Here is a 25,625-nt window from a genome sequence, read left to right on the forward strand (position 1 = left end):
ATTCATCGATTCATTACTATTGTCGGTTGGCCTGATACTCATACGACTGCTTCACCATTAAATGCCCGACATGCTGGTATCACCGTACGCTGAACGCGCTGTCCTACACCACTAATCGAATTTCATTATTCGCCGATCCATTTGACCCCTGACGTTTATTGAACTCTCAGTGATGAATGCCATGTGCACATAAAGGATGGTTGTTTGCCCCATCTCCCTGTCCTGATGAAGACCCTACTGCAAGGACATCACTAAATCCTGCGTATTCTTAAGGGTCGAAACGTCGACAACCACGTGTTTTTGAATGTCAACTTCACCCCCAAATGTATCATAAATTGAACGATGTGGAGTATGTTCTATTTTGAAAACTGACTATTAAGTCATGTGTTTTGTACATAATATGTAACTTTGTCAACTTTAAGACCTTTTTATCGGTTGATTGTATTGTCACCTTCGAATCATTTGCTTTTTCCTGCACTGTGTCCTCACACGATCACAAACCTCCCCACCGTCACTTCCCTCTCTTGGGGCACTACCCAAACTTAGTGTTTGATGTATTGATGTTTTGTATATTCATTATGCAGTCCCATTGTGAATAAAACAATGTGGATAGATTCACTTTGTGTGATTTACATTTCTACTATTTCCAATCCCTGTCTTACATTACTGGGACCCCTTCCTCTGTAAACTTTGAATGCTGGTAAGCATCTCCACACCAAGCAGGCTTTGTTCCTGACCCACAATAGCACATGGGCTTCCACCTGAGGGGGTCAGAAACATGTCCGTGTGTGGCAGGCTGGTGCAGAACAGTCAGCAGTACACTAGGGAGTTGGTTATTTTCGATGGGCATCTCTAAGATGCCCTGTGAGTGCACTTTACAATAAATCCAACACTGGCATCAGTATGGGTTTATTGCGCTGAGAAGTCTGATATCAAATTTCTTAGCATTCAGTAAAGCTATCATGGAGCTGTGGAGTTCGTAATGACAAACTTTCAGCTCATGAACTCAGTATCTCTTCACTGCACTATAAATGTCTGAGAATGGACTTGGGTATTGTAGGGACATATTGCTCATAAAGCTATGCCTTCACCTATGGAATAGTGCACCCTGCCTTAGGGCTGCGAGGCGTGTTTGTTATGAGCCCCAATGTACCCCAATATAGGCCTAGGTAGTTGCACAAACGTTTACCTACATTTGTCCTATCTTGCTCTACATAACTGTTCTGGGACTGACCTTTTACCTAGTTAGTTGCCAAATAAACGTCAAGTTGGTTTTCTTTGAAAAGTAACCTCATTTATTATTCATGAGTAATCTTAGAGTTGCAGCAGGATTACCATCTTCTGCATAATAACTCTGTACAAACGTCACCGCTATTGTCATCTAGGTAAAACCCCTGAGGGAACCTTTCGGGTATATAAGTACCATATGTTCGTTGGGCAAACCAGAGGAGAAACGTCCATGCTGACAAGATGCTGAAGTCCCTGCACACAGACTCTCCTTGCGGGGTGTCCAAGTCGAGACCAAGACTGGGTCTTACATTCTCTACCATCAGGTAATTGGGTTGGCTCTTTCCTAGGGGGATTCTCGACTTTACACCTACATACAAACACGCTAGGTATACTTAGCTAGGGTTAGCATCTGCCTGCATATATTCACTGTTTTAGCACCATTGTAGAATTCTACCTTTTATTTACTCTATTGGTGCTTATAATCTTATATAATTGTTTCAATCTAATGGTTGTTGCAGCACACATATTTTACGCTAGAAAGACGCTCGTTCAATAAATACAGATTGCACACGTCGCGATCATTTATTCTGTCCATCTCTCCAAGACCAAGTGAGTACGAATGACTGAGCGAAAAGTACTGTACTGATTCCACGATCCCTGAGGGGTCTGGGTTGTCAGGTTCGATAGTTGCCAGAAACTATTTGCTTCTTGGTAAGGTTGTCGGGCTTATAGTGGCACCATGAGCTAGCTAATCTACACACTAACATATCCATTGGGGGTGTCTGGAATCAGTCTGAACACAAATCCCTCAGTTTATGTTGTCTAAATGCACAGATCCTATATATATTTGTAGGAACTACACAACATGTTAGAAGGGTGCCTTACCTATAGGCGCCAATGATGAAGTATGTCACGATAAGTGAGTGAGGTGTCTAATCCAATATCTTTGGGTATTGTAGAGGTTGGGAATAAATATACTTGAATCTAGTGAGACCCTATTCTCTTTTATCCTCATCTCTTGAGATTATCAGTTGCTATTGTGTGTAACTATTGCAGCTGGGAGAGTGCAACTACTTTCATTGTCTCACTCTCCATTGTGAAAGGACTTACCTATGCCATAGGCAGTGTTGGTGGGCATGGTACACAGGGTTGTGGGACATGTTAACTTAAGTTTTATCTGCACCAAAGCACACAGTCTGCAACGGCAGTGTGTATGTGTTAGGTGAAGGGTCTCAGTGGTTGCACAATACATGCTACAGCCCTTAGAGTCCCTCTATGGTCACAAGGCCCTTGGAACTGGTGGTACCTTTTACAAGGGACTTATATGTGGGCCAGGGGTGTGCCAATTGTGAAAGCAAAGGTACTGTTTAGGCAAAGAACACAGGCACTGGGTACCTGGTTAGCAGGAACCCAGTGCACATTCAGTCAAAGTTTCATCAGAGTTAGGCAAAAAGTGGTGGGGTCTTACTGCAACAGAACCGCATTTTCCTAAAAACCCAAACCACTGCCTTGTAGTCTCACTCCCAGAAGTTACAAGAGTAGCCTTCTTCTGCTGGCAGTCTTGTGCTAGATCCGATGGGACCAGAGAACATTTGAGACTCATCTGGTAAGGGAAATGGCTTTTTCCATACTGCCCACTTGAAAGGGTTTAATCTGTAGGATTGAATTGGAATTTCTAAGCTGGGGATGTTTAGCAGGGTACAAAAAGGAAGATGCTCGAGACTCAAGTCAAATCTGACAACCACAGATTCCAATTCTAGAAATACTTACATCTGAAACACGCAGTGGCTGCTCACAAATCTGCTTTGAACAAGCCTCCAGAATTTAGCCCGTTTGAGGTCATGATCACCCTAGCCAGACAAGGGAAAGGAGAAGTATGATGCATCGATTACTCTCTAATTATAAAACGCTCCGGAACGGTTTCTGGTGCTTAAGGAATAATGGGAGCGCTGGGTGGGCCCCTTGAGAAAAACAATTGGAGAGATGCAAAGTTGGGCCCTCGGGAACTGGTTATTTCCTTGCGGCTGATCCTCATTCAGTTGAATTATTTGTACACTACGGTTATGACAAGAGGATAAAATTCGCTCACCCATATGCTTCTGATTTAATGCAATTTGGTTTGGAACGGTCCCTTATACTTTCTACCCTCTCAAATTATAGCAAGAACTGTTGATCTTACAACACTCATTGCAATCAGGCGTATTTTGGAGGCTGTGGGAGTTTGTACGGGGGAGCGCATATTGGGTGGCACTGGGACAATGGCCAAAGAAGACACTGTTCGATACCGGAAGTGCCCCAGGCCCTTCTCCTACCACCGACTGGAGAGCAAAAAGGGAGTAATCCATTTAAAAAAGCACAGGATGTCTGTATAAACAACCCAATTCATGATATCATTATTAACCCGTTCCATGAGTGGGACGGCCGGGAGCCGCCCGACGCCAAAGTGCCTGTGTGCGGTGGATCGTTCCTGGCCTTCCGCGCACAAGGCCACTGGAAAACCCTCAGGCGACGGCACCAGAGGGATTTCCTCTCCCCCTAAACAGCCTCAGGAGTAGGGGGAAGTGCTTCCCTAGCTCCCGAGGCTGTTAATTGTTTTCCGCTGAAATGACCATCAGCGCACACGTTGCGCGGACGTCATTTCAGTGAAACCGAAACTGAAATGAGCCGCAAGGCTGGTTTCAGTTTTACTGCCTCAGTGCTCAGGGGGCTATCTCAGCCCCCTGAGCACCAACACAGACGGGAGAGATCACTGGAAAGGGGAAAATCACCACTTTTCTAACGTACCCCTTCCTAGTGGATCCCTGCTTGGGTATCCTCGCAGGAGGGTGATCACCGAGGAGGGATCCACCCACTAAGCACCAGGGAGAGGGGAGCGGCCCCTTGGGCAAAGGCCTTGTCCCCCTCAAATTTTTGGGGCTTGCAGAAATCACACTAAGGCACCAGGGATTTTTTGGGGGTTTTAATTTTTGGGCTTGGGCCTTCAAAACAACCTCCACAGTCATTTTGGTGCGAAATATATACTTTTTTATTTTGGGGGCTGCCCACAATGGACAAAACCATGCCCCCACCCACATTTCTTTGGAAACAGTTTTTCTGACCACTGGGCAGAAGGCGCACTAGGCACCAGGACAGTCTTGCTGCCACAGTCGGTCTGCCCCCTCCCGGGAAGCAATAGCCTCCCATCTGCCCTTCCGTGGAGCAGAAAACCCACTCAACAAGGATTAGATTTTTTTGCTTTATACGTAGGGGTGGGGGCTGTCCAAAATGGTCATGCCAGTGCCCCCAAAACTGCACAGTCATGACAAAAGGGTGATTTTTTGTTACCTAAATTTGAGGTTTCCAGGGGAATCTGGGTAGGAAATCATTGGAAGAGTCAAGCAAGCCACACCTTCGTGGACTCCCCCGGGTGTCTAGTTTTCAGAACTGTCTGGATTTGGTAGGTTTCCCTAGATGGCCACCCAGCTCAGGACCAAAAACGCAGGTGACCCCCTTGCAAAACCAGGTTGTTTTGCGATAGATCATTTTGATGTCTCCACAAAACGTTTTGGGCCCTTCCCGTTTGCGGGTACTCGGCCCACCGACACAAGTGAGGTACCGTTTTTATCGGGAGACCTGGGGGAACACTCGGTGGTAGGAAATTTGTGGCGGCCACGTAATCACATAAATTCTCTAACAGAAAAGTTAAGATTTTCTTTATTTTTGTTTACAAAGTTTGCAAGGGATTTTGTGTAATAAAACCTGGTGAGAACCACACAAGTCACCCCATTGTGGAAGCCCCTAGGTGCTTAGTTTCCAAAAATGTACAGGTTTGTTAGGTTTCTCTAGGTGCCGGCTGAGCTAGGGTGCAAAATCCACAGCTAGGCGCATTGCAAAAAAAAGTGTTTGTTTTCACTGGAAAAATGTTGCATTTTTGGCAGTTTCCTGTCACAGACACTAGGCCTATCCACACAAGTGAGGTATCATTTTTATTAGGAGACTTGGGGGAAACACAGAACAGTAGAAGAATTGTTCTTACCAATTGACTTTCTATGTATTTCTGCCTTAAAAAATGTAAGAATGTGTAAAAAAAGAAGACGTTTTTGAAAAATGTCCTCCAATTCACATGCTAGTACAGGTATCCACAACTTCGGAGATGTGCAAATAACCACTGCTTATTAGGTCTATATTTTGTTTCAATTTAGGAAATATGTAGGTTTCCTTGATACCCATTTTCCACTCTTTATAGTTTACCAAATTAATTGCTATATACCCGGTACACAATGAAAATACATTGCAAGACGCCGCTCAGTTACTGGCTCTGGGTAACTCGGGTTCTTGTTGAACCTACAAGTCCTAAGTATCCCTGCAACCAGAAGGGTCCAGCAGACATAACGCTATAATGCTTTTAAACAATCTGTTATGAAAACGTGGCACAATTGGCTGGTTTTTTTTTCCCAACTCAATTTCAATGTTTTTTATTTTTTTATTTCAACTGTTAGTTTCTAAAGGAAAACCTTGTAGGAACTACACAAATGACCCCTTGCTGAATTCAGAACTTGTCTACTTTTTGGAAATGAAGAGCTTTCCGGATCCATTATTGCTTTCACACCCATATCTACTACTAACTCGAAGGAGGTGAACGCACAAAATAAAGGAAAAATAGGCTGTGTCCCAGTAAAATGACAAAACTGTTTGGAAATTGATGGTTTTCTGTCAAACGTTTGCCTGTTCCTGAGAGCTGGGAAGATTGTGATTTTAGCACCACATAACCTTTGATGATACCATTTGCAGGGGAAAAACCAGACACTTTTTCCCCATTTTTCCTCAAACATCCAAAATGTAGCTGTATTTGGCTAATTTCTCGGTCCCCTCATGGACAATCCACAAACCCAGGGTAGCTTTAGAATCCTCAGGATGTCTGAAGTAAAGGACACAAATATGATGTGGATACCTTATGTGGACAAAATGTTACAGGGGTCTAAAGCATGAACTACCCCAAATAGCCAAAAAAAGGCTTACCATGTGGGGTGAAGGGGAAGGCTTTAAACAATCACCACATTATGAATTCATAAAAATAAACCATGTATCACATTACGTTATCCAGTGATCAAATTATTGGCTCTACCATTGGTCCCCCATCATGTGAGGTTTTTGCGGTTCTTATGCAAGCTTAGTAAGGATTATCATACTGTAAAACATCTATCCCGTGGTTTCATTGCATGGGTCAGAACGCTAAAAACTCTTGCCCACAACAGTAAATGTTGAGATTCCATGTAAAATAACATCTGCCTAAAGGTTTTTGCGCAATGCTATAATACACCCTTAAAATCCTGCTGCCTTTAACTCAATTAAAGGCCTATTGGCTTTAATAATGCTTTTGACGATAAATAAAACTGACTTTTTCGTAATTCTAGATAATAAATAGGTAAGACCGATGACATCTAACATAACTTTCCCCAGTGAACCAATCAGGCCCATAGCCTTTATGATGGGTCTGGGACCATAACTGAAGCCTTCCGTGCTGAGTGTAAACTCTCCAACAATACGGCATACAGTTATAATATTACAAACTTATACAAGATTCCAGTTGACAAACCAAACTGATATCTCTATAAGAGCCTAACAAAGATGAACACAGTTCCGTTCTTTTGCCACTGACTATCAGAGGTGATAAAGGCCAAAACCTCACATACTACACAAATCTGAGACATTCCACGAGAACAAAAAAATAATACTTCTGCTGCAGGCTTTAAGGCAAAGTAATAACAATTCACCCTTAAGTGTGTATTTTAAACATGTACTTTTCTGAATAAATCTCATGCAGCACAATTTTTCATAATTAACAGATCTGGCCTATAGTCTTGATAATGGACTTGTCATTATAACGGAGTCCAGCGTATTAAAGCACAATCTTTTTCACTAGGTACAAAGTGCAATTTTAGTTTCCTTTTTTTACCCCACTGGAGACACTACTTCTGCCCAATCAAATGCTCTACTCAAGAATACCAACATGTGGTGGAGCCTAAGGTCGTCTCAGTAGTATATCCGAAAGCTCTTTTCCTGTTGATCACAATGTATAGCAACTTCTGTGGTGCCATGCAGACCTAACAGGTTTTCAGTGGACTAAGAAGATGTGGTGTTACGGCCAGAGCCAAGAGGACTCCGAGATGTCTTCCATTACCTGGGGCTCCAACAGAGAGTTCACGTTGCCATCGCTTTAGTTCTCAGTCACCTAGATTATGCAAGGAGCCAGGCCTATTTAGATATTCTTTCTACATAGATTCCAGAGTACGCAAAACCACTCTTCAACTACTACTTCAAAGCTGTAATCACATCACCCTAATCCTTCATGCTCTTAACTTGATTCCCTTGGCCAGGCACAACTATTTGAAGACCCTCTGAAACACATGGTGATTTTTACCCTAAAAAAAGACATCTTTGTAAGTACCAAACTGACCACAGAATTAAAACTGCTAACCATAAAGATTTTATATTTATGAAATTTTAGCTGGACTTTTTATTTTTATTTATATCTACAAGCTGCCAAAACCCTAAAACACTTCTCCAGCACAAGTCAAGAGCTTCCTTACACGCAGAATTCTGAAGAGCATTAAAACCGGTCTGCTCCCCCATTTGGACCTCACCCTCTGTTGCCACAGACACAGGATCTCCTCATCATCTCCTAGTTAGCTGACCTCGGGATTCTCAATGGAGATCTTGCTAGTAGTTAGTGTCACTCCCCCTCCCCCCCCCAAAAAAAAATCAAACTTACACTCTATTGCATAAGTGACATACTTATGCGGAGCCCAACAACAAGCCTGTGGCACCCCTCTGGTTTGACACTCACCGTGTACCCCATAGGTTACACAACATTCTCCTACATCTGATTAGAAACTAATGCCACAACACGGGGAAAGTACCCACAGCGCGTCTGGGCCATCCGAGTGGTAGGAATGTGCTACATAAGCTATACAATACAAGGAATCTCAGTTACCAGTTTTCAATAAATTATCATGTGAGACATCTGAGAGAACAAATTTGAAACTGGTAGGTAAACCAGTTGACGAGGAACCCTTGAACAATAAACAGATTGTACCAATTAAGGTGAAAGCAAGGAGGGGCTTAAAAAAACCAAAACTAACTCTTGTGAGTGGAGCAACTCTCTAACGCTGGCAAGCGGCCAGGTAGATTTCAGAAACGCAATACAAAAAGTGCTTGTGAGTGTTCTGAACAAAGTAGCTAATCAGAGTAAAAGTATGCAGCACAGTGAACCAATGACAGCTTGCTTCTGTTTTAAGTATAAATAAGAAAGGGAGAAAGTCTTGTTAGCCGTTAGAAATATACTGCAAATCTGTCATAACAGAAACTCACTGTAGTTGAGGAAGAGAAAAGGTGAGTAATTAATTTTAATATTTGTGCACTAAATAATATTAATCCAAACAGTTGTAGCATGCCTTGAACATTATTTATAGCCTGGTTGAGAGGCTTGCTTGAAAAAAATGGTAGCACTGTTCACTACGCTTACTAAGCACACAAACACAGTCTTACATAGAAAAAGGTTTTGGGTTCCTCAAACCGCACACTTTAGCCACTAATTTATTGCCATAGAATCTACGTTCAATAGCTGTCAGTACTCAAATGGGAGAAGCAGACAACTTCACATTGAAGGGGGAAGGTGGAACGACCTTAGCACTACATGCAAACATACTATGTACACTCTGATGTGTAAGGTAGCATTGCTTTGACAGACTATATACCTGCAGTTTTAGTTTTGAGATTTCTTATAAACAACTGCCCTAGTTGGTACCAACGGATCAGTCAACGAACTTGGTCAAAGTTGGGATTCCTTTGTTTAAAAAAAGGAATAAGATTACGTAATGATTAGAAAGACATTCAGGAAAATATGCAATACAAAAAATTAAATCGTAGGCATGTTTGATGTTTCAAAGTTCACAGATTAACACATCCAAAATGAGAAAATGCTGCTCATAAAAGGGACAGCCTAGAATGCACAAGAAAACTATTTTGGGCACAATGCTGGTAAAAAATAAATCACAGGTTTGGAAACTATACAATAACCTACCGAACTCACACAGTCCCAACGCATCTCAGATATAAGAGTCGTTCAAATTGTTATTGTTAATGTCGGTTTATATAGCGCCAAATCACCGACAGGTAATGCGACAGTCGGCATAAAAATCCATCCTCCTTCAGTATCATAGTACACATGAACTTGTAAATTTGAGTACACATTCAAACAAATAATCTGTAGAAGCTTACACCAAACACTCTCTATATATGATAAGGATGCGCCTGTGCACTTATAGTTTATTTATGGTTAGATTGCCTAGTCGAGAGGAAAATCACGTTTTGTTAACGCTTATGCAGTATGGCAAATATGCACCAAACTTCACATGAAAAAAAATGCACATCAAATTTGTTTGATGATTTAAAAAGTTTTATGCACAACGATTTGGGAAAAACAGGGGGGTTATACGGACGACCAAAATTCAATACCTAAAGTTTAAGTGTCGTGGGCAATTATTTTGAGATGAACTTTAAAATAAAACAAAACAAGCATTGGCATAGCCAATAGGTCTCGCTTTTGGGACCTTATAAGTATTTAGTTATGCAGCACAATATCCTTGGTGCAACAACATTACTGTTGCATGGTAAAACACCTACAGACGCCATTGTGACCGAGAAGAAGTTTTTCGGAGTCATGTCCCGCTTTACGAGGGCGGTGGTGAGGATAAAAAGAAGGAGTATTCCCAGCATACTGCCCACAAACAGCAAGAATGAGTTGTGGAGCATCAAATACAGGAAGATGCCAATCAGAGGGAGACACGCACGAGCGAAACAAGCATTGGAGGATAAAGAGAAGAAGGATTCCCAGCATACTGCCCACGACGCGCACAAACAGCGAGAACGAGTTGTGGCACATAAGATACAGGAAGACGCCAAACAGAGGGAGACACCGGCAAACTCACGAGTGGTGCGCGCGCAGCACGCTCCAGATGGTGACTCGGGCGCTGAAAGCTGGCGGGCGTGACCGCAAGTGCTAGGCCAGAAGAAGCCTGGGGTAGCACTTTTAAAAGCACAGTACTAAATGTCTCGCAGAGCAGCACATGCTCTGGCTCAGCGAGACCTAAAAACGGGAAGGTGTTGGACTGAAAGTACCAATTCTCAGCACATCCAAAGTCAAAAACACAAAAAAGCTGCATGGTTTTAGAACAGGTGTACTGATGATACAGCATACAGGTAAATGCCACGCTGATGAAAAGAGGGACCGCTCGTGTTAAGGTAAGCTGAAGTTCATTCCATTATACAGTGTAGGAGCACCTGCCCACAGCGACCATCTACTAATTGAGCCACCAACCGACTCCCTCACTCCACCTTCCAGAGCGAGTATTCCATTCTCTGCATTACATAACATAGCCCCCATTTTTAATATGCATACAAATTTATAAGCAACTCTACAAAAGCAAATCAACACATTAATAATAAACTTTGAAAAGAGACCCTCCCTTCGCCAAGTAGAAAAATAAATAATTAGTCCATAAATTTGGAAGGAACCAGCCTGATCTCATCTGTAGTCATCGTTTTTTTTTTTTTTTTTTTTTAAAGGGCTTTCTAGCCTTTTGGTCAAACATTTATTCAAACTCGGGACCTCAACACATCAAGTCTCTTTTCATGACCAGAAACGTCATTAGTGTGGTCCAAGGACACATCAGGAACTCTGTCAGGACCCACAACAGTAGACTCAGTCATCGGCCCATCAAGTAACACATTAACTTTATTACTAAAGCACCTTTGCCATTTGAAACTACAATGTGAAACGCAGATTTCATGCAACTTCAGTTTTTTCCCCTCCCTCCAGTCTCAAAGTCTTACTTCAAACTTAACTGGATCAGACCACTTCGATAATCCTTTCCAAGAAACTTAAGCCTTAACAAGTCTCCAAATGCGCGATTATGGCAAGAAGAGAAACGCTTATCTGCATTTACCTTCTTCTTTGCTGATATTTCTTTACTCAATCTTCAAACTAAGCATTATCAAGGTCTTCTTGATAATGCTTAGTTTGAAGATAGAGTACCCTTACCCTTTCTCCCTCTAAGCCACCATGGAGCTAGCTTTGATCCAAGCGTTCTCCTTCTCAACATTTTGAAAGGAGAAAAACCTTCAAAATTTGGAAAACTCTAAACATCAATAAAGTCGTTCAAAAGGTTTTCCTCCAAGACAATCCACTCTTGACTACTAGCTGAATGGCTCCTTAACCATCCTGTTGAAGTGATCCACCGGACCATTCGAATGAGGATGACAATTCGCAACCTCTTAAATACACCAATTTCCTTACTTACAAACTGGGGACGGTTATCAAACAGAAGATCTTCTGGCAAACTTTCTCTAGAAAAGATATTCAACAAGAATTCCACAATCCTGACAGTACTAAGCCTCTCCACCATTCTCAATCTAGGCCATGTATAAAAACAATCAACCAGAACTATAGCAAATCACTTCTTCCTTGGAAGAAAATAAAATAATTCTAAAATGCCTATTGCAAATAGTCTTCATGGACCAACCACACATTTCACCAGTTTTAAATCAACACGATTTTACAGATTTGTCACTATGAGCTAATGTTTTACATTATCTCATTAGTTCATTGTCCATAAAGATGCCTTTCAGTATTAGACATACGGATGGGCCCCTCATGACTAATTGACACTTCTTTTAAATCAAACTACATGGTGGAATTTGGTTTTCCCCGCTCACGAAAACACTGTTGCATATCAAAAATCTATTACATACTTGCTGCCTATCTCCCTTCAATTTACATTCATTTAGCCATTCCTCAACTAAATACTCAAAAACTGGTTTCATTTCCATATCACTTTTTACAGATACTACCCATGTGCCTTTACAGATTACGGTCTCCATATCCTCCACCTTGAATGAATGAATGACGAGAAATGTATACAGTGCAAATGCTGCTTCATTAGAAGCGTCCTGGTGCCATGAAGGTGATAGAAGTAAAGCCAGAACTTACAATTCGTCAAATAAGAAGGTCTTCAGTTGAGCCTTAAACAAACTTTCACTTGGGTAGTTTGAAGTTACAATGGTAAGGCATTTCAGAGACTAGGAGCTAGAAAAGAGAAAGATCTGCCACCAGTTCAAGCTTTCTGCACTTTTGGGACGTACATAAAATGTTGTTTTACTGAACAGAGTGACCAAGGAGGGAGATATGTTTTATTCTATCTTGAATGTACTTAGATACGTGATGTTGAAATGCTCTGTGCGTGACCCAGTGTGCTTTAAATTTAATTCTAGAATTAACCGGCTTAGCCAAATAGAATGTCTTTTTGGAATGTTCGGTACAAGCCAAACTGCAGTATTCTGGACACGTTAAAGCCAAGTGGGCAGGCCCTGTGAAGCTTCTAGATAGAAAAGATTAGCTAAACTAATCTAGTCTGGAAACAACCAGTGAGTTAACAATCCCCTTTGGGGTGGCTAGACGAAAGAATTTTTCAGAACTTCTTCACTGATTTTAGAAGCCCCAAAAAAGTGGCAGCCTTGGCCTGAACTTTGGGTTTAAAAGATAAACCTGTATCCATCAACACCCCCAGATTCTTCGCAACAGTTGCCCAAACTTAGCATTGACAAGAGAAGGGGTGCCAAATACTAGAATTTCAGATTTATCAGAATTAAGTTGTAAACAGCTGCAACAGCAGAGAGACATCCCTGAAAGTCGAACACCACGGAATTGTTGAGCTGTTGAAAAGCCAACATAAGTTGTGTATCATCCGTACACAATGCGATATTCAAACCCCACTGTTAGACTTGGTAACCTTGCTGTGGTTTTCCCTGCCTTTTGCCTCTACCTCCTGTGTTTTTGATGCTGTGCTGGATTTCGTTTATGCTGGCTTGGATGCTTTGAGCACTTTGCCACTGCTGTTCAGTGTCAAAGTGCAAGTGCTCTCTGTATAAATTGATATTGTGATTGGCATATTGGTTTACCAGTAGGTTCCTAGTACAGTGCACTACATGTGCCAGGGTTGGCAAATCAAATGCTACTAGTGGGCCTGCAGCACCGATTGTGCCACCCACAAGTAGCCCCAAAAAGATGTCTCAGGCCTGCCACCGCAGTGCCTGCGCGCAGTTTGCCAACTGCCATGTTGACTTGGCAAGTGCACCCACTTGCCAGGTCCTACTGTAGTATTTCCATATAAATGATGAAACTTAGTTGATTTCTTCATGAAGTTTAGTCATGACAAAAGGATCCCATCCAACAGAGAAAGAAGTCAGTCTTAACTGAGCAGCATTCTTCAAACCCCCGATGACCTCACAGCACTCTAGATTTATGAAGACATAGAACATAAGCAGATTAACAATTCTAGTAGTCAAGAATAGCATAGCACACCTACCCCTTCCCTTTCCTTGCACATAGGACACCCCTATGGAAGACCCACAGTACCCCCAGGTGAAAGGTAGGACATGTACTGGTGTGTGTACCATGTAGTGAAATACTGCCAATTTAGTTTTTTTACTATTGAAAGGCTATCTTGCCCATAGGACAGAATGGGGAATGCTGTGTAACATTTTACAAATGCAAAAACCACAGTTGATGGACAGAATGCATAACAATGTCATACATTCACCCCAGTACAGAGATCTGGGCCTAAATCCATCGTTTTTTTGCACTCCACACCACCCCAGTTCAGACATGGCCATATGCAAATCAGTCTGACCCTGTGCCTCATGGGAACAGTCCAGCCCGAACTGCCAAGCCATGCCTTCCCTGGACCGGAAACAAGCTTCCGAGGACCGGTTTCTGGCATTTCAGCCGTCTTCAGCCCGGCTTGCTTGAATCCAGTGGTGTGGAGTGCATGGGACTCACGTCTGAGCATACCCATCCCACGCGGGGTGACAAATGCAAAAACCACAGTTGATGGACAGAGTGCAGAACAATGTCATACATTCACCCCAGTACAGAGATCTGGGCCTAAATCCATCGTTTTTTTTTGCACTCCACACCGCCCCAGTTCAGACATGGCCATATGCAAATCATTTTACAAGCATAACTTCCCATTGAGTGAGATAGAAAATGTGAGTCTGGTATCCCTGAACTCAGAATTTATTAACAGATCTTTTAGTAAGGATTGATTTTAAATTCTGTGTTTGAAAATAGCACTTTTAGAAAGTGGTTGTTTTCTTATTCAACCTTCCTGTGTGCCTCTGCCTGTTTGTGGATTAACTGTCGGGCTTTGAAGTGACAGGGGCTGGGGTGGCTCCAGGAGTCTGGGCGAGTCAGACCTGGGCTGAATAGGCCGATCTACATTTGGAGTGGTGGGAGGAGTAGCCCCTGTACCTGACATGGGCTGTGCCTGCCTTCCACAAAAGACTGGCTCAACGTCCTGCAGTGCGTCAGAAGACCCTGACCCACACTGACAAAGGAAGAAGTTGTGCACTGGCAGAGTGCACCCAGAACTGGTTTGGACTAGGTTCAGGACCCCTTACACACAGAAAACAAAGACATTTGGGGTATAAATATTAGAGCTGAAACCCCTGTACTTTAGATCATCCTGGAATCAAGAAGAACCTTTGCTGAGGAAAAGAGCGGAAGAGACTGAGAAGAAGAACTGCCCTTGCTGTGTGTTCTGGGGCTGACCTACAGTTGCTATTCTGCCAAAGGCAGGAAGAGGACTTTGCTGTGTGCTGTGACCCCTGCTTGAAAGGACATCTCCAAGGGCCTGAGGAGAACTGGCCTCCTGTAGTGGGAACTCAGGATCATCAAAGTTCAATCCATCGTCCAAGCGGCGCTATGTGAGTGTGCTTTTCTGCAACCTGAGACCGTCGTGTGGTCCGCTGTGCCTGTATGTCTGAGCCAGCCGTGACAGCACCGCACCCCTGCAGCGTAACCATGGTAGCGTTGCGAAACTAATCACCGCCCGGCCCAAGCCATCATCTGAGAGGAGCTGCGAATGCCTGTTACCTCCGCCGGCACGAGCCGTGAAGTGCAAAAGGATTACTGCGAGCAATCTGTAGAGGAGGTGCGAGGGTGAAGCACCGCTGGCGGCCCGGGTCGTCTGTCCAAGATAAACAGAAGAGGGGAAGCGCCAAGACTGGAGCGCCTGGGAGGTGTTGCCTAGCAACCAGGATTCCCCCTCCACAAGGAACAGCTGTGGCCGCCGGAGCTGCCAGTGGGAAGTCGAGCCACGAGGAGGAGAGAGAGAGAGAAAGCAACCCCCCCAGGTAACGCTCGGACTCAAGTCCAGAGCCGCTGCGTGTGATGCCGCCTGGGGCGGGTTGTGCCTGCAAAGACTGCTCTGATTTCACCTGCATAAAGAAGTCTTTTACGCTGGGTAACTGACTTCCCGTACCTGCCTTGAATAGCGGGACGATACCGGGGCTGGCAAATCTGCACATCCCCTTCACTTTTGAGCATTTGGGGGCATAACTTTGCACGCGCTGACCGCGGAGTCAGCTTGTCACATGGTGAGAAGCCACAACCACGAGTGCACATTGAAATGGTACCAAAGCGAACTGTGTTGTGACATTTTTATTAATCCTATAAAGAAACACAAACCTGCAAGTTATTTTTCATGACATCTTGAAAAGTCGATTACATTAATACGCACATGTTGGATTTTTGTCGTTTTGATCTCGTTAGAATCTAGATAAGGATACTTTTATTTTTCTAAATTGGTGTGGTGTCCATTTGTGTTGTTTCACTGTATTACTGTGAGTGTTGGTACAAATACTTCACACATTGCCTTGAGGGGATAAGTAAGTCTGCTCGTGCCAAGCTACCAAGGGGGTGAGCAGGGGTTATCTAGAGTGTATTTCCCCCTTACCCTGACTAGAAGCAAGGGTCCCTATTTGGTCAAAGGTACGTACCTCTGCCAACTAGAGACTCCCATTTCTAACACCCACCTTTGAGCTATTGGCGCTAATGAGGCTATATATATATATATATATATATATATATATATACACACACACACACATATACATATACATACACATACATACATACTAACTGGTGGGCTTAAAGTTGAGCTCTGTGGGGCACCACAACGTACGATTCTGAACTGGTATATAAAAGGCAATTTGGCCATTCACCAAAGATTCCAACATCTTCCCCAAAATAGGGAGGAGGAAAATAGGTCTGTAGTTGTTCAGAGTGAGTGGAGCATTATTAATTTATTTATTTAAAATGGGCACCACAAGTACTTTTTTTCAGATAGGAGGCATCTGACCACGCTCAAGGGATAGGTTAAAGAAGGCATTAATCTGAGGATTATTAGCCGTAGCGGTCGTAGAAAATATTTAGGTGGGCACCGGTCACAGGATATCCAGAATTAACACTTTTTTTTTTTACCTTCTGTTTATTGGCATTTTTTGATCGGTTGCAAATTACAGCATTGTGTCAAACATCAAAAGACCATCTAGACATTGGTACAGTGTCCTTTAAAGCACTTAACAATCTACTCCAGTTTCATCAGGTATAACAGTAAATCTACACAATAACTGGTCACAGGAGACTTCCCCTTGCTCTTACAAAAGGGAGTCACTAATCTGCTGCGCTAGGAGAAATAGTGCAATCGAAATGTTCACCAATGATATAAACAAAGGGGAAGGGAGAAAAATATATATATATATATATATATATATATATACACATATATACACATGAATTACCCTACAAGCACAATGTAGTGACCCAGGTGGGGCAGCGTTACTGGTTGGCAATATAGGTGAGTGATACATATCAGTTATCAAGTGCGTGTGAGGGGGTAACTCGGAGGCCCACCTCTGGGTAGCTCCCCCAGACTGTCACAACAGCTGCCAGGTCAATAAGGGCTTCCTATCAATATGGGTGAGCGGCGACGGGATTAGCACTTCCTTAATCACAGCACCGGGGCTGGGAACAAGGGCCAATGCCACAGAGCCCTTCCTAGTTCAATACTCAGTCGTCTCCCCGCTTGGTGTCTTGTCATGTCTGTTGCCCCTGCCTCAGGTGCACGATCGCCAAATCTCTGGGTATCCTAACTCATATTCTGGCTGTTTCCAGGCCACCAAAACAATGGTCCATAAATCTGCTATAGGGTGTCACCCCTCGAGCCTCCTCCCTGACCAAAGCCCGCTCCTCTGCTCTTGTCCATTGGGTCACATCAGACCCTCCAGCCCCCTGTCCATCCACAGACTTCCATGACATGGCTATGCACCTTTTAGCTAATGCGAGGGTCAGATCTACAAATCTCGTGCCCAGTTTGTACAGCCCCAGGACACATGCCTCTAAGGTACTGGGGAGGGAGCGCCCAAGCTCAGAGTTCAAAGCAGCAAGCACTGAGTCCCAGAAAGGGGGCAACCGGGAGCAATACCAAATCATCAGAATAAATCCGCATCCAACTACTGTCTGCATTTTGAACAGGGACCGAACTCACCCCTCATAGATTACCGGAATTCTGTGCGGTGTCAGGTAAGTCACATGGACGCAGTTAATTTGGATATATTTCAGCCTTGTGTTCCTAGAGACTTTTTATGGGAGGCCAAGATCCTTCACCACTCAAAGTCCGTTAAATCACGTTGTAGGACCCTCACCCATCTCTCCTTTAGGGAGGACAAAGGACTGCGAACCACTGCCAAGAGGGGTCAGTAAAACCAGGTCACTAGATGTCTGGTGATACCGACTGAGATCTTCAAATGTAGTACCGAATCAGTCCCACCCCCCTGCCCACTAGTCCTGGAACAATAGAGTATGTGCTTCATACACAAGTAATTGGCCTGATGGCAAATCATAACTGGCCATCAGGTCTTCCAAGGGCAATAATGTGCCCTGCTGAAAACAGTCCCCAGCCGTCACTAGCCCAGCATCTGTCCAGGCTGACAGATGACCAGCAGTGAAACAGGAGAAGGGTTCACTTTCAGGGAATCTCACTAATGGCAGCAATGGTGCCTACAAAGGAATCCGCAGTTCTCAGGACCCATCATCGCCAACATTGCAGTGCTGCAGATGGCAACACCTCAGACGCGGGACCACCACTGCAGGGCAAATCAGTTTTGCCAGCAGGGTTCCCATGTAGCCAGACAGTCCTGCCTCTCCCAGCTGGTCCCAATCAGCACCATCAAGCCACATTGTGATCCACTGAAGTTGAGAGGCCAGAATATAGAATTCAAAATTGGGGGCACCCAAGTATCCCTCTTTAGGAAGTGCCAGAGCATTGCCAGGGTCACACGACAGCCCCCGTCCCATATCAGATCACATAGTAGTGTGTCTAGTTGTTTAAACCACAAGACCGGTACTCTTATTGGTAGCTTAGTAAAGAAACCGAGGATCTTTTGGAGCATGACCATCTTAGATTCTGAGATCCGGCCCATAATGGGCAGTTTAAGGGAGCACCAGAAGGGGATGCTGGCCGTCAGGGATCAGAGAGCCTGCCCCAAATTGCCCTCTTAGGGATCCTCCAGAGAATGGAGGGTCTGAACCACTAAGTATCAGAAAGAAGATGTGATCACGTCCTATCCTGAGGGAGGCCTAGTGACTGCACTGTGTCCTGGGACACCAGGAACACAAGTATCTTGGCCCTATTGACCCAGAGGCCAGACACTCCCTCAATCTTTCACAGAAGTTTCATTGACCTAGCAATGCCCGCTGGTCCATCCCTTAGGTAGAGTAGGGCCTCATCCGCACAGTGGGAGATGATATGCTCTCTCCCTACCCAACAGCACATCCAATATACAGTTGAATTCGCCACACAGCAACAAACTAACAGTAAGTCAAGCCAAGAGGGATTGAAAAAAGGCCACCTGGTCCTAGTTTGCAGCATAAATACTCCCCAGTGTTACTTCCCTCCCAAACAGTCGACCCTCAAGAAAAACATATCTTCCTTTCTTATCTATGACAGAGCGGGTAAGCTCAAAGGAGATTCCCGCCAGGATCAATATCAAGGTTCCCCTGGCATAAGCCAATTAAGAGGTAGCGTACAGTTGGCCACCGCCAACTAAGTTGCAGCTGATCAATTTAATTCCCAGCTAGGTGTGTCTTTTGGAGCATAGCCACCTGCATCCTCTCCTTCTCAGATAGCTATGAAAGTTGTCTCGCTTCGAGGCCGACCCCATCTCTCTAACGTTCCAGGACATTAAGGATAGTCTGCTTGCGATCTGCACTTTGCTGTCACCCCCCCCCCCCCCCCATAATCACCACCACCCAGAGATGAGCAGCGCATCCCTATGCAGATGGAACAAAAAAAATAAGAAGAGGGGCAAAAAGAGAAATATGAACACCCCACAACCATGAACTGCCAAGGGCAGCACAGCAATGACTGGCCGTCTAAACTGTATAAATAGAAACCTAATCCAAGTGAATAACTCCTCCAATTAGCCGGCAAAGGCCTTTCAGTAAGGGACTGACCAAGGTGAATTTACAAGGACCGTGCAGTGCCAGGCACAGCAACTAGATCACATGCCCCCCCCCCCCCTATTACAGTTATGGATTTCATAAGGACACAAAACGTGAGTCAGGAGCCCCCCCTCCCTGGCCCAGTCTTCTTACCTCCCTCAAAGAACCCATCCTTCAATAAGAGCTCACGCAATAAAGGATAGCAGAGCAGTTCTCCACTTTCTGGGGTAGTCAAAACAGGGAGTCCAGCGTCATCGTCTTGAGAGGACATTAAATCAGACAGCACGGATGTGTTCCGAATGAGACCCAGCCCCTGAGGCTGGCCTGTGCACCATAATGATGTCCACCACTGCCTGGAGGGCCACCACTTCCTCCATTTCTGTCTGTGAGGGAGATGGTTCGCCATTTAGAGTCTTGCATTGACATTTCCGCACCCTACGCTCGGATGCCGCCTGCCCCAAAAGTGCCATCAGGAGGGCAGCCCTCACTCTGTATGCTTCCAGCTAAGCCCATGCTGATTCCAGGTCTACGCAGAAGTGTGCGTGGTTCAATCGAGGATAATCCGAAAATTAGAGGGGAACATCAGAGTATTGCATGCCATTACCAGGGAGAGCTTTCTTTACCTCCAGAAAGAAGGACCCCTTGATCTGTACCACTGCCGTAAAGTGCGGCAACACTGAGACCTTGCCATTGTCCACTGTAAAGGGTCTCTCCAAATGCACCCTCTGCAGTATTACATCTCTGTCCCGGCGCAAAAAAAAAATTGAAGTGAGCAAACCCGGAGCCACTTCTGACCTCAATCAGTTCTCCGGGTAAGTTACCCTATCGCCATGCTCCACTCCCTCAGATAGGCAAACCACTCTGATGTTGTTGCGTCAGTTGCACTTTTCTGCTTTTTCTGTTCGCTGTTCCAGGAGCTGGACCCTGTCCTGCAGCTGTCACCTGGCTTGTGAGCACTGAGCACTCAGGTTGGATAGCCTTTATGGAGGTCTCTACCTACATGACAGCTTGTGATATTCTGCCTGCAACAGGCAGAGGCCAGCCAATACTATACCAATATCATGCTAAAGGGTGGCTTTCGAGTCTGCTGTGGCCACTAGTATGTCGAGCGGAAGGCGTATGGGGTTTACAGCTTGTTTGGCATCTTCCTCAAAGGAGGAATTGCGGGAGCAGTCGCTGGTTCAGACCCCCCCCCCCCCCCCCGCCCCCCGCCTGTTTGGTTCTTGGCTTCCCCATCAGTGGGGGGGGGGGGGGGGGGGGGGGAGTATGATCTGATTTACAAGGGGGTCCGGAGCATCTCGGCGCAGTCTTTGCAATGTGTTGCAGGCAGGCCTCTACCTAGGAAGCTTTGGTGTGTAGCGTGAGCAACAGTATCTCAAAGTCCAACATATGGCCTGGAAACATGAAGAAGCAGTCTCAAAAAGGGTTCAACAGTGCAGGGGGACCAGGGAGCAAGGACATTTTCATGGGCTCCCTTAGTGAGGCACTGGGTCTCCCAGTCACCAGAGGGGCTTAGTATGTGAGCATCTGTCAGGCACGCAGCACTGCCCGGGTACTGCTTCAACCACTGTGTAGGTACACTGTAAGTGAAGCCACTCTCTGCAGGCCATGTAAGGTATCCCAGCCAAAGAGGAGAAGTAATAATGACGAGGGAGCTACCCACCACTGCTCCACTCACCACAGCGTCTTAGCAGTGTGTATTGGACCCCCAGGCGCCCTGCAGTGTGTAATGGACCCAGCAGGGCCTCGCAGTGCCTATGAAGCAGCGTGATAATAAACCTGGGTGATATCTGCCCTCCCAGCGGTCATAGTTTCAGGCCCTGAGGCCTCAACAGTCTTCCAATGGCGCTACCCTTCAGCTGCTTCTCCAGGTGCCCTCCACGAGCCCTACTGCCATATCGCCCCTCTGTGTAGTTATTATTCTGGAGAGACAGGCCTTTCCCACAAGCCTCAAGCATTAGCCTCACAAGAAAGATTCAGGGTCTGCCTCCTGTCGCTGGGCCCCCTCATTACATCCAAGGCCACTGAGTACAACTAGCAGGCCCACCGCAGTCTCCAATGGCGTTGGGGGTGTGAAAAAACACTCCAGTAGGCCCAATTCAGCCGCTGCGACGCGAGCCTCTCCGGCCCCGTCCCGTGACGTGTGCAGCCCTCGTCTACAAGGTGGATCGCTGCCACATACCGTTTTTACGGCGGCCACCAGTGGAGAAGGGGCACAACTACCACGCCGCAACCAGGTACGTTCAGCAAGCCCGGTAAATGCCCAAAGATACCGGAGCGCCATTCCTGCCGGCTCTCTACTAGGGACGCCTAACTTATCACTGTTATTTTGTTTTTCCCTAGTATTCCCCCCTGTTTTTAAACATACCGACTAGGAGCTAGAATAAAATATTTCGCCCACTAGTTAGGTATTTTTAAACTATTATTTTCCCACTCCAGAACACTGCACTACACATTTTAGCACGCCTTAATCTGCAGCGGATTGAGAGGACCCCTATGATTAAGCATGTCACCAACTGGAAACCCTGGTGAGTGAGGGGACTCAAGAAAGAAATTCTTCTTTCTATACCAGTAGACTTTCCCACTCCACTCGAGCGGAAGTCTCTCTTCACCCATAACTGGGTTCTAATTCTTGTATTCAGGTTTGACTCTGCACAAACATTTCACTGACCCCGCCCACATGACATTCAGTATTAGCTGCAATATATGCAGTTCAACTGCTATTGGTAAAAGCAAATAAATGGAGATATGCAGTTGCATAAAATGGTCAAAGGTGTGGTTTCTTGCACTTAATCATTCCCCCGTTGAGGCTATCACAGGTATGTTCTAGGTTCAGCATTCCCTTAGATTGGATGCTGTATTTTGTTACAGTTGCTTGAAGACCAGTGAAACGGATGCATAAGAAGTTGCTTTTGCACCATTCCATTTTGTGAGTGGTGGTTACAGTAAAAGGTGACAAACCATCAACCTTATACAGGCCAACACACTACGACACTAAAAAATAAAGGTATATGTTCAGGGGAGTGATAGGGGAAAGAGGTTAAGGAATACATTGGTGGGAGAGTTACCTAACAGATATCACTTATAAGTGCGAATATAAACGCAAAGTTTTTTTTTAGCAAAGCATATCATATATTGTGATACCAGCTTACTTGTTATACAACAGACTTACTGCAAGAGAATACACACCATCCTAGGTACATACAGTGCAACACAAGCAGGCAGGTGCAGCAGAGACGGTGGCCATTAATTGAAATGCAAACTGAAATGGCTGTTTTTCAGAAGAAAAAAAACGCTGTTCATTGTCAAAGTCTCTACACCAAATATGTTTAATAGTTCTTACAAAACAATACCTTAATGTGAAATGCACAGGTAACACAAAAGCTAAAAAATTAGAGATACTTTAATTGAAACTGATACAGTTACCAGAGACAGATTACTAACATACAGATCTAAACAAAATGTGGCTTTGTTCAGCAGAAAGACCATAGGCTTGGAATGGGAGTCAGTTTCACTGTTCCCATGATCCCTTCTCTAATATCAAGTTCACTTTACACCCAACATTGCAGGAGCTACTGGGAAGTGCAAAACGGTCATATTTATTTGCATACGGCTAGTGGTAAAGAAGTACCTTTGTTGTTTAGCTAAAAGCTCGGCACAAGGTTTGCAATGAACGGGGCAGGTACCACATAAAAGGCCTACCCTCAATTTCACATCACAATTCGAAACTAGATAAGAAACTTAAAGAAAGTGGTGGTTACCGAGGGCCAGGAGAAGGGTGGGGTTCAAACATGTACAGGATAGGTAAGGCTAAAGAAATGAGAAAACTATGGGAAAGAAGCGGGCAAGGTGCTTTAAATGGGCTGGTACTCACAACAAGCAGAGTACCTGCACTTATCGAAATTTAAAGGGAGAGTCCTGCACTGCTCGGTGGGAATATAATACTTGTAATGGGGGCGGGGGGTGGGGGTGCCCACACTTCGCTGTAGCTCACAGGTACTCTGGGGCAATTAGTACCTACACTTTTTTAATTATATTTCAATCACTAATCGGGCGCAGCCGCATAGTCGTTGCTAGGATTGCGGAAATACGGAGAAAAACTATAGGAAACACAGAAACAAGCGACAATTGGGGTGGAGATACGGAGCGGGGGTGGATGCATAGGGAACAGCGAGCGATACAAACGGCTACAATAAGCTCGGATCTGGTTATAGGAGCATGTAAGGTGGGAGAAGGACAAGTCTGGACAACAGTATGAGGGGTAAGGTGGGACCGCAGGTCTGGCCAGGTGGGGATGGACACAGGTTGGGCATTTAAAGGGGGTAGGGGTGAGTGACTTGTGGCAGCCCGATAAAGGAGGGCAAACTCTTGGCAATGGTCGGAGGGATAAAACTGTGTATAGTGGGTGGGCATATTATAAGCATGGAAGAGAAAAAGTACACGAAGGGCACAGTATGTAAAGTAGAATAACAGGTGCTGTTGCCGCAGACCCACGGGGCTCTGTTCCTGCCTATGGTCAACCACTTCTCCAGTGCTACACCCCTTAACTGCGGCCACTCGCCTAACCGCCCCACTCCCCAGTGCGGACCTTCCCCAAAGCCCTTAGCGCCCTCATTCTGCTCACCGCGGTACTGGAGCGGCGCTCCCAGCCGCAGGGTCACTGTGCCGCTGAGGGGCTCGCCGGGCCCGTAAATGACACGACTCTCCCGCAAGCTGATTTCGAAGTGCTGCACCTTCCCCATGACTGTGGTACAGACGAGGCAAGGGGGCGCGGGGGAGCGAAGACCACCAACGGCTGAGGAGTAACCGTCACAAGCCGCTGAGTCACTTGAGGGACAGAGCGGCAAGCCAGCTGCTCAAAGGAACACAGCCGGGCAGCGCGAGACACAGAACATGACCTACAGCCCGCGAGCCCAGGCTCTACCTGCTGCTGCCTCCGTGACGTCACGGCCGTGGAATGCGTCCTGCCCCTTAAAGGGATCGCGGCACTCTGCTTTCACACGGCTCCAATGGTGACTGTTTCTCATACTACTCACAGGACAGACACTGTTAGTCGAGCCCAGCTGCAGCCTCTGACCAGCCATTGCTAATGAGTGACAACCTGTGTTCCGTTGGTTGAAGCTCTCCGTCTGTTACTGTCCTCGTATTCTCTCCCATGTGCGCATATCCAATAGTAAACGCAGGCGCACTACAAATGTAGTATCCATCTTTGTAGTGTTCAAGACACAGAGATGGATGAAGTATTGAATAAGTATTTATTAATCACAAGGGCCCGCGGTAGCGGGAAACAACTGGTGTCAACAACGGCAGCTGTCATCTGTCAACTAGCACAGATGACGTCACATAAATACCTTCCTAACATTCCACTGTGACGTGTATGACACTGCTAACAGAAATAGATAACGTACTAACATAACAATACCCTTTATAGTATGATATACAACATCTCCCTTCCTCCATGAAAACAAAACTAGAATTTATTCCATAACATAGTCTTTAAGTCTGGTGGGCAATCTTACTACTCTGCCCGATCTAGACGTTTGCTCCCCACCAGGGTGGTTGCCAACATCATTCATACCGACTGCTGTATTTCCATTCCTCTCAATTTCATTGTCAATCATTGAATCCTCCTGAACAAAAGTAGAACCTTCCAGGCTAGAGGAGAGTCTGGTGAAGTTCCTATTAGAATCCCACATCTGTCCTGGACTTGCACTAGAATGTAACACTTCTGAGCAACCAGACACATCATCCCATTCTAAGACACTCTCATCTAGATATCCGTCTCCCTCTTCAGCTTCTCTCATAATGATTTGTTCTTGGCCTGGTTTCAGTTTTACTATGTCATCCTTACTGCGCCATCCTTCTCCTTCAACAAACACCGCACCTCCTGACGCTTTACCAACCTTCATTGGTTTGCTGAGTCTCGATTCTCCTTTGCTTACCAACCCAGGTTTTTTCGTTAGAACCCAATCCCCAGGTGTGATGACCTTATCCTTAGCTCTGTTTACCTTGT

General features: G+C 45.2%; 1 protein-coding gene across 2 annotated transcripts in view; it reads right to left on the reverse strand.

Annotated features, from left to right (window-relative positions):
• The window catches only part of ARRDC1 (arrestin domain containing 1), a 566,873-nt gene extending 542,112 nt beyond the window's left edge, over nucleotides 1-24,761 (reverse strand). Inside the window, exon 1 of one of the 2 annotated variants that reach the window (XM_078642021.1) lies at nucleotides 24,237-24,761. In XM_078642021.1, coding sequence (XP_078498147.1) covers nucleotides 24,237-24,354 — 118 coding nt within the window. In that variant the 5' untranslated portion in view covers nucleotides 24,355-24,761. The remainder of the gene's footprint in view (nucleotides 1-24,236) is intronic. The other variant, XM_078642020.1, reaches the window with a different exon arrangement.
• Nucleotides 24,762-25,625: the final 864 nt, after the last annotated feature.

Source organism: Lissotriton helveticus, chromosome 5_1, assembly GCF_964261635.1.
Source record: "Lissotriton helveticus chromosome 5_1, aLisHel1.1, whole genome shotgun sequence".
In the NCBI taxonomy this organism is placed as follows: domain Eukaryota; kingdom Metazoa; phylum Chordata; class Amphibia; order Caudata; family Salamandridae; genus Lissotriton; species Lissotriton helveticus.